The sequence below is a fragment of the Kryptolebias marmoratus genome, linkage group LG6 (assembly GCF_001649575.2).
Source record: "Kryptolebias marmoratus isolate JLee-2015 linkage group LG6, ASM164957v2, whole genome shotgun sequence".
NCBI lineage: Eukaryota > Metazoa > Chordata > Actinopteri > Cyprinodontiformes > Rivulidae > Kryptolebias > Kryptolebias marmoratus.
In genome coordinates this window covers 28,415,271-28,425,780 of record NC_051435.1, presented here as the reverse complement: position 1 = coordinate 28,425,780, position 10,510 = coordinate 28,415,271, and the positions used below count along the sequence as shown (strand labels likewise).

Here is a 10,510-nt window from a genome sequence, read left to right as displayed (position 1 = left end):
GTATGTTGAGGAACTCTGAGAGCAAATCTCTGCCTAAGACCACAGGGTCATAGGAGCCAGATCATGTAATCATTTGTTCCTTGTGACAACGTCAACATTTCCTGAAAATTTGATCGAAATCCATTCTTTACTTTTTGAATTATCTTGTGTACAGACAAACAAACAAACAAACAAACAAAAACATAAACCAAAACCTCCTTGGCGGAAGTCAGTAATATTAACTTAGTGACTAATCATCACTGAATACAACTTTCTTATTTTTTTATAATTTGTAAAACAAAATATTTTGTTGCAACATGGTCATAACCCTTTTATTTGTTGTGACTGATGAGATCATTTAGTTTTTATAGTTTTTAAAGACCCAGCCATTCATTGTAGTTTTTATTTTTTGGATATTTTTATGCAATCATTACGTGTTTCTCGATCACTCACAGTCTGTACATTTTGTGGTCTCTTTGTGCTTTTGTATTTGTGTGTGAGTTTTCTTTTTTTTCCTTCTTTTTTTTGTACTTTTGTGTTATTTTTGTTTTTATTTGTTGATTATTTCTTGTTACTTGTTCAACATTTCACCTCTTCTGTCTGTCTGAGTTGCAGGTTTCTTGGACCTTGTACATTTTTTTCCTCATGTATGTTGCAAATTTGCCACTCAACTGTAATTTTTCCCCCATAACAATAATAATTTGACTCTTTCGTGGGTTTATGATTGTATTTGACAGTTTTTACCTTTGTTGACTAGTTTGCTGTTTCTATTTGCAATCCCTTCCTAGACTCTGGGACCACAGAGCCTTCAGTCCATGAACCTTGACAAGTCTAGGTCAGTGCCCTAAAAGCCGTACTTCTGGGTCAGTTTGTCCCGGTTGTGATATTTCCCACGGCCATCGAAGGCAGCAGGACCCGTGCAGGCAGCGCGAGCCGCAGCCGTTAGTAGTGAAAACCATGTAAAGATGGCGGAGCTGCAGATGCTGCTGGAGGAGGAAATTCCTGCGGGACGGAGAGCCTTACTAGACAGTTTTACCAACCTGGAAAGAGTCGCGGAATACTGCGAGAGCAACTATGTCCAGGTACAGACGAATGTTTTAAACAGAAACAGCGTAAAAAAGAGTTAAAATGTTATACTGAGGTAAATGTCATCCGGGAGTGGGTGGTTTGGAGAGAAAGGAGTGATGGAATGACTCGGTACCACAAACAGCGTTATGATCCTGTAGTGGTTTCTGTAGGAGATAATAGTCACACTGAATTTATTTAGAAAACTTACCCATTATATGGATCAACAACTATTAATGGCAACACGGCGTTTTTTATTTTCGCGAGAAAGAACTCTTAGAAGTGATTTACGGAGCAAAGAGAATGTCACTGATTTAAATTAGTTTTAAAAGTTTTCATTTTCGTGTATTTAGTAAGATGGGTTTATAGTATACGTGCCGAATGAAAGAAACGATAGGTCTTTATTTGTACTTTGACTTAGAGTGTGTCATATATGATGCGACATTTACAGATATGCAGGGAATTGTAGAAATAGCGATTTGGTAATGGCAGTCTGGCATGACGCTCAAATTAGGATTCATAATGAATATGGAAAGGAGCGAAGCCATCCAAATTACTCACTTTGTACCACAGTGTTCCTGTTTTCACTATAAGGACATGATAATAAAAGCATCTGGTCCTTAACAGATCATAAATTAAAGGAAATACAACTTCACATGAATCAGTATACAATATCATTGTTTATTTAACAAAAACTAAGCCTAATTGCAAAAGAAGTGTGTGAAAGAATAATTCTTCCCTTAATGCTTATTAAAAAATTAGGCAGCCAGGTGCAAATCATCAAGTTCATGATTGGCATACGTGAGCACCTTCATATAGAGCAGAAATGTTGTGGTCTGGAAGATTTACATCTTTGAGATGCAATTGTTTCTGCTCATCAGTCTGGGAAGTGTGTGTCATTTGCAAACAATCTCATCATTCTGCAGTGAGAAAGATTATTCACAAGTGAAAAATTACTGTGGCAACCCATTTCACACCAATCTAATCTCCGAAAACTGCAGGAAATCCAAGAGCTACTTCTTAGTGTTGAAAGCTTAGCATGTTAAAGTTAAAGGTTGACTACGAAGTAACAAAAAAATAAACAAATATGGATTGTCTGGAAAAACTGCCAGGACAAAGCCTTTTTCTTTAATAAAGGACCACTAAAACACAACTTGCCTTTATAAAGTCTGATGTGAAGATGCTAAAAGACTTATGAAAACATTATTTTCAACACATACAGGATCAAAAAAGAAAAATAAAATGGCCACAATACACATTTGATAAACACTTATACTCATATTTGTACAAACATTTCATACTGTTAAGCACAGTGGAAGAAGGCTGATGATTTGGGCCATTTGCTGCCTTCACAGTCAGCTATTTTCTGTTAAGCCATCACAGCTGAAACTTGGTAAAGTTTAATTCTGACAAGTAAAGCTAGTCCAAACGCAGCTAAAACTAAAGAGCATTTCTGCTGCATTTAAACAGCTTTAAATCCCAAAATATCATAGCGGTTCATGCATACATTATTTATAGGCTATTACATCACAGTCAGTTTTTTAAGACATGGTTTGGTACTAAACTTAGTGATAATTGGCAGATAGTTGCAGCAGCAGCTAGCTGTAACACTTCTGCTGCAGCCTGGCACATAGCCAGCAGTAACTTCAGCACATTTCTGTTGGACAAACAGCGTAATGTCAAATTGACAGCAGTGTAGAGGTGTAAAACTGCTAAAAAAGCTTCGAAGATTGAGGTTTTAAGACAGCAAAATCCGCTCTGGTTTGCCTGGACTGTGTTGACAAGTTAATTACAGCTCGACCAAATGGATCAACAAATCCAAAGTGGAGTTTGTCTTAAAACAACTCCAAGCTTCAAAATTTCCTTTACATTTCCATCCATTTCACATTATGTGCTTTTTTGGCAGAAAAATTTAAAGTCCCTCCTGAAAGTGAGCTCAGTCTCCAATGGAAGTGCTGCAGCTAGCCGCTGCTGCTGTTTGTTCTAGCCAATAATCATAGAAATCTATGTACATAGCTGACAATAGTTATTTAACTAATAACTTATATTTGGGATTTGAGCCTATGCTTTATTTTAAACAAGGCTTTGCTCCTAATCGTTGTAATGATATTTTCTATCTTTAAAAACAATTTTTATATTGTCATATTCTGCCACATATTCTTAATTAATTCCTACCTGCCTAGTATGTTTGGCTTGGTTTTTTTAGCAGTCCAGAAGCCAAAAAAAAGCAAAGATTTTTTTTGCACTGCTTATATGTCACATTCTGTGATGAACAAATGGCTTCTTCAGATTGCAAGTTCTTCTCTGTGTGGAGGGCTGCCTTCCTCCACCTGTGCTTAACTGGTGGAGACACGACTGCAGCGTGAGTGTGTGTGGGTTAGCAAAGCTGTTATAAACAACTGTTCTTCCTTCGCTGGCTCTAAATACACACCTGTTTGTAGCCACATTTCATAATGGTCCCATGTGAGCAGCTGTGGGTGTGAAACACTCTGTCAGTCAAGGAAAAAAAGCAACAAGAACACACAGGCAGTGTCAGTTGTGTCACTTTGGGTTGTCTCTGTGAAATCTAGTTGCAGTGAAAGAAGGGCAGCACATTTTTTCTATTTTACTGATACATTCAAGCAATCCATCAGCTGCTTTTAAAGCTTAGAAAAAGCTTTTAGGGCAGTGCTCATAAAAGTGGTTTTAGAAACATTTAATGGACAACCTTTTTAAAAGTAGCGCCTTTTGTTGAGTTTCATTGATGTTTCTGTAAAATGTAATTAGTTTTGATGTGTATGATTAAATCATTGTGATCACAATAACATAAGTTATAGTGTGCATTGTGCTTTATTTTTTATTTGGGTGAGCGGTGGCTCAGATCCAATCAATCAGTGTTAAAAGTGATAAACAGGAGGTCTGACCTGCTCAGATTTTAGGCTCATAACTTTATGGAAAAGCCCCCAGGGGTTATTCATAACACCGGCATGTTGTCATCAGATCAGTGGAAAGTAATCTGACTGGCTACGTTTCTTTATACAGTCACTCTTTATTTAATATTTGTCTAACTTTTCTTGTTGAAGCTTTGTTTATTTATCTTAGTTCCTCCAATCCTTTATGTTTTTCTCATTTCCATTCTTTTTACCTCTGTCTTTGTTGAAATGACTCATAACACTGTTTTCTGTCCTGTTCAGCAATCACATCACGTCTTCTCAAGAAACCAAAAACACCTTCTAGTTCATTAAACTGTTCATACAGCCTAAATGGCCCTAACAGCACTAACTCGGTGCTCAGTGCATGGCCTACATTTCAACTGCAAGCAGATGATTTGATCTGTTACATGATCCTCCACTGATGCTGTTTTATGTGCTAAATATTTGGATTCAGGATTGACCTGTGTTAGGACCTACTTGACTTATTCTAATCACCCTATTAGGAAGTGCTCACAGCCTTTTATTTTTATTTTATTAATTTAAAACAAAGCATCTAGTTAATATATTAACACTGCCTTCATTTGTCAGAGGAGGGGAGACGGAGGTGAACCCAGAACGCAGACTCATCTTGAAAATGAAACTAAATTATTAAAATAAAATACTAACAAAACTAAAGGCTGGTGTGGCAGCAAAGAAAAACAAATACAAAATACAAAATGGCAAAGCAGGGCAAGGCAAGGCAAAGCATGGAACCCGACAAGGATGGCAAAAACGAAAGGAATGACCCAGTGAAGAATGGAGAACAAAGACCAGCTTTTAAGGACAGAGGGAGAAATGAAAATTGGTTGCAGCTGAAGACATGACGAGGAGGTGGGCATGGCAGCCGTGACCGGAAAGTTACTGGGGAGGTGAATAGTGGCAAGGAAAACAGAAAACCAATAGACAACTAAAACAAGATACAAGAACTGAGAGAACCCCAAAAGACAACTAAACCAAAACAAGAAATACCAGAAAAAGAACACAAAACCCCCAAAACACCAACATTCATGACATTCATTATTAAATTAATTTTAATATTTAGTGTTGGAGTAACAGAAATTGTGGAAACAAATACGGATAATTTAAAAGATAAATTACTAATCTGATCATCATCGTTTCAATAATATCAAAGACTCAGTTTGGAGAAACCGATTTCAATTCTGACCAGACTGACAAGCTAATGGCTAGTCTGAGCAGAACCAAAGTGGATTGTGGCTGTTTTAAAACTGCTTTAATCTCTAAAATGCCTGACTCATTTGAACACTTTCCTGTAAAGCTTTATTTCACCATCACTTTCACTTTACACATTTACATTGAGCTCAATTGTCATTTTTCAAGCACAAACAGCAGCATCTAGCTGTAGCAATTCTGATGCAAACTGGGGTCAATTCAGGCAGGATATTTTCTAATATTTCTGCCTAATAAAGGTAAACGGCTATCAAATATACCATTAAAACTGCATCAACATTGCTGAAGTAGAAGCTGCTGAACTGCTAACGTTGTCTGCTGTGGCATGTTCTTTTTAAAATGTGTTCAGCAAAGTACACCGGCCTGCTGTATGAGTCTTGGCCCCTAGAACTTCTCTTAAATGTTTGTGGTGATCTTTCAAACTGTGCTTTAAAAATGAAACTAAAGACCCACAACACACAGCTCCAACTTCGGACTCCTCCATTGCTGTTAATGAATGTGACATTAGACCTGTTCAAAGCTTAACTTTTTCATTAAACTTATTCAAACTGATATTATATATATATGGGATGACAGCAACAGTGGCATCAACAAGGGTGCAGCAAAGCTGATTGAAGAAGAACTAGACAAAAAGGTATTCTACTTCGCTTGTCGCCATTACATATCAGAGGTAATAATTGGAGGTGCATGGGAGGCTGTGTTCGGCAATGTTAGGAGTCCTGACAACCCGATGTTCAAGAATGTGAAAGAGAAGTGGGACAAGTTGGATAAGGACTGCCCAAGAGTTCTGAGCCTAGCTGAACAAGAACTGAAACAGAAAAAGACAAGCACAATTGCAGTTGTAAGCAATTGTGCTTGCACCCTTGTTGATGCCACTGTTGCTGGTATCCTTTCCAAGCATCAAAAAATATGTATGTTTGTGCATTAAAATTAGTTAAAATTTACACAGGTGTTTATGTGTTTTATACCCTATGCAAGAAAATTTTATTAGCTACCGTTTGGTACCACTTTCAATGCTATAACATCAATCTCTGGGAAGCTTCAGTGAAAACAAGGACATAATATCCCGAATTTTGCAGTTTTTGAAAAACATCAACAATAAAACTACATGGCTCTTGAGGCAGGCATAGCCAAGGTCAAGATCAAAGTAACTGGTATATTTAGTTAATTTAGATCTTGGAGAATGGGAATAATATCAGTTTGAATAAGTTTAATGAAAAAGTTATTTTTTGAACAGGTCTAATGTCACATGCATAAGTAGTGTGGTTGTCCTGACCGTCATCCGAGTGTTGTACAATCATGTTTCCTTGACAAAACAAAAGCAAACTTGTTGGGACTACAGTCATAACCCTCAGAAAGTCTGTTTGCCTGGAGAAATTAAATGCTGCATGACATTTAATAAATATCCTTAAATGACAGTGTGATTGTGTATCCTTGAGAAACATGAAGCTAGATTTACCTCTGGCCCTAAACTGCTCAGAGAAACTAGGAACATCAGAACACCTTTTACTGAAAATTTGGCTTAAAAGAGAGGAAAATAAAATAATTCCTAAAACTGACAAGCATGATGTGAATCAATGAATCAAACAAAAGGAAATGGCCAGATCTCCACAGCATTTCATCAGGATTTATTCTTTTTATAAATCCTAATGTGGAAATGGGCATTTTGATCAGTGAAGCCTTCATACTGGCCTGCACAGAGCATTAGGCTTTCTCACAGACTGTTTTCACCTTTGTGATTTATCACAGCTGGTACCGGTTCGCTGTCAGCAGAGGTAGTTGGAGTGTAATTCAACCTCCTGCTGCTCATTGGAAACACATGGCACTGTTGCAGGAGACTGGATGTGGATGCTCCTGCTGAGTGCATGTGTGTATTTTGGGTTGGAAACCATGGCGATTGGTTTTCCAGTTGAAGGCGTATCAGCCTCCACTGTCAGTGGTGAAGCCAGGAACAGCTTCTGTGGGGGCGAAATGGGCTGAGCCTTAGGGTTTCTGATTGGCAAACTGGAGCTGAACCTGCATGGAAGCAGACACAAGTTTTTAGTTTTTAGATATGAAATCCGTGTTCTGTTTCGTGAAAGTTAACTTGTGCTTTTATTACATTCTTAGTGTTATCTTCATATGTTGTTACTCTGCTTAAAAACTTCAGTTTTGACAAATGTACCACAGACACAGAGGTGACACCCTGTACTTTGGAGTGTGATGTGCTTCTTCATCACAATAATATCAACTCAAAGTTTTATCTATGCACAGCTTCTTAACCCTTGCCTAATAAATCAGTTTAGTTGGCTGAACTGCTAACATTGCCTGCTGTGGCATGTTTTTTTGGAACGTGTTCATGAATAAAATATTGTTTTTCCTTGTAAAACTATTAATCTATGTTGCATCCAAGCCCCTCAATGTTAAACATGAAGTGAAGTGAAATTTATTTATATAGCACTTTTCAGCAGCAAGGCGATCCAAAGTGCTTTACAACACAGAAACAACAACAGAATCAAATACAGAAAAACATTAATCAGGTAAATTTTAGCTAATAAAATAAACTTTCCTCTAAGAGGAGGCATTTGAAACACAGAGATAAGATAACTATAACAGAGTAATGAGTAGTTTTAGCTAATAGTATGATTGGTATGACTATAACAGGTAATTTGAATAAACTTACAATCTGTAAGTCAGTCAGTGATGTATAACCTAAACAACAATCAGGTACAGATCAGATATAGAAATACAGAGATAAAAACATCAATCAGGTCAAAAGCAATTCTAGCGAACAGAACGGTTGATATAATGATATTGATAATGATAATAAGTCTTTAGTATACTAAGTACAGAGCCGTTCAGTGATCTATAGATCAATGGGAATATTTTAAAGTCTGTTATTTAACTTGGATCAAAACTTTCATCTAAGAGGAAATATTAAAGTTGATACAGTGATAACAGGTCTTAATAGACCATTTAGATACGAAGAAGTTTTCCTCTTAGGGAAGCATTGATAAGATAAATCCATTTTACTGGGGTAAACTAAATAATGATAATGATAAAAACTTTCATCTAAGAGGAAATATGTGAAAATGAATACGTTTTCCTCTTAGAGAAGTATTAATAAGATAAATGTATTTGATAAGGGTAGACTAACAGAAAAAAAAAACAAAGAAGCCACATTAGGTGCAGATAGCAAGTAGGGTGACAGACAAGAGAGAAACCACAGACGGTGGAGATAATTCCATGAATCACGTCACAGAGGCCATTTTCTTTGATAATATGATGGAATGCTTATCAGCCAGCCCAGAGCAGATCCATAGATGTCCTTAGGCAAGGGACGGGGCAGAGCATCTTATTTACATAAAATCCAGGAGGAATTGAAGATAGCTGGCCACCAAGGCCGGCACAAGGGAGCCAGATTCACATAGCAATAATTGTTTTGGGTCAGGCCGACTCTTATTTTCCGTCTGCCTTCAAAGTCTAGCTGGTGCTCCTCAATGGCGAATCCAAACAGCCAAATTCCAGGTCTATTCCACCAGATCCGAGCAAACAACTTTCAATCTTTCTCCAAGATTCATCCCATTTAATCCCCGAGTCCAGGGACCGCATCTAGCCTGCGATCCTGTGAAAGGACCGACCGCATCCAGTCTGCGATTCTGTTCACGTAACATTCTGCTCACAGTCTGAGTGCCGATCGCTCCACAGATCCCATCATACATGCCTGGCAGCCTCACAGTGGCCGGAACAGCTGCCGAGGTTTTCCGAATTTCTTGATATGCCAGCCAACTCCAAAAAGCAGAATGCCTGTTATCAAAAATCCAATTGTGTACACATCTTCGACAACCCCGACTGACAGTATCGACAGACACACAATCCTCCACTCCTGCCAGGAGTCCATTGTGTATCTGGAGAAAAATGTCCCGTCTGGACAAGAGGGTTCCCCCAAACCCTGTTTTCTCATTTAGAAAATTTGATCAATTGTGTTGAGAGACGCGCTGACCAAATCCATAATTCACAAATTTTGGAAGATATGCAAAGAGAGGCTCCAAAGGAAAAGACAAGACACTGAGCTGAAGCAGGGCAAAGAGGGGGAGGGTACGGGAGACAGAGAAAAAAGCATCCTCCTCCACCGAGAGTAGAAACAGAAAGTATTTTAACAGACATTTTTGTCTTTGTTAAAATGTGTGCAGAAATTCCCCACATTATAAGTTTTACATTTGCACGATTTTCTGAATTTATGCAAAATATCTGGAACTCTGCACTGAAAGTCAAGCCATGTCTTGCTCTTACATTAATTCTTTGTCAATTATAGTGACAAACTTAACTTAAAATGTTAATTCTTGTTTCACTTCTATCAGAAGAAGATTTGTGAGTTTGTCAGCTTGTCTCTGGATAAATGGTGTCTCAGACAAACTTTTGCAGCTGGTCAAATTCATCTTCAAAATTTATTTTTATTTATTTATTTTTAAAAACAAGCCACTTTTATTAGCAAGTAAATGCTGTCATTTAACATGCAGCATAACACTGCTCAGATTGTTGTCATGAATAACACAGAGCATTATAGTTTACAGTCACCACAGTGGCTTCAGGCAGCTGCAAAATAATCAGAACAAACAAACAAACAAACTCAAGAGAAGCTCACCACACTGTGTCCTAGTAATCCACTGCAATTAATAAAATTCAGACAAATCAGAAAAAAAGCTGTATCTTCAGAATAAAGGAAACAGTGTTTTCCGCACTGTAGGGCGCACTGGACTATAAGAGGCACTGTCAATGAATGGTACATTTTCGAACTTTTGTCATATATAAAGCGTACCGGACTATAAGGTGCATCGTCGTGCACCTCCCAATTTTAGTAACTTTGCGCAGACCGCAAGGGCGCTCCATTCAAAATGGACGATTTCACTGCTCCAGTGGAGCTGATTTGCCTCTATCAGCATTTATATAATCCCTGTATGAGAGATCACAAAGATAATCAAACAGTTCAAAACTCACGGAAGGATACTGCACCGAAGTAAGTGTCAAGTATAAACCCCTACACCACTTGCTCAGGTCCGTGCACCGTGCGCGGAGCCATGCGCAACACCACAAAGCGCGACAACACAGCAAATTCAAAAGTGTTAAATGTTTTGGTGTTAGCAGACTTTGTGCAAAAGCAGAGTTAATTTTACACTTATAGAGTCACATTCTGTTAATGTAACTCTGGGATGTATATTATTAGTAGTTAAAATCCAGTGTTAAAACAAAGTGTTTACGTATCAAATCTAGAGGTGTTAAAATGGAATCAATAACTCTTTACTTCTTAACTCTGAACTCCACCAGCAGCTCGAACACTGAAGGAGTTA

The 10,510-nt window shown here is 37.8% G+C and overlaps 1 protein-coding gene across 8 annotated transcripts in view; it reads left to right on the top strand.

Moving 5' to 3' along the window:
- The first annotated feature begins 207 nt into the window (after nt 1-207).
- The window catches only part of LOC108248636 (abl interactor 2-like), an 82,128-nt gene continuing 71,825 nt past the window's right edge, over nt 208-10,510 (top strand). For 2 of the 8 annotated variants that reach the window (XM_037976063.1, XM_037976062.1), the window contains exon 1: nt 210-1,061. In XM_037976063.1, coding sequence (XP_037831991.1) covers nt 945-1,061 — 117 coding nt within the window. In that variant the 5' untranslated portion in view covers nt 210-944. Of the gene's footprint in view, nt 1,062-10,510 lie in introns of all 8 variants that reach the window. The other 6 variants (XM_037976067.1, XM_037976066.1, XM_037976065.1 and 3 more) reach the window with 5 other exon arrangements.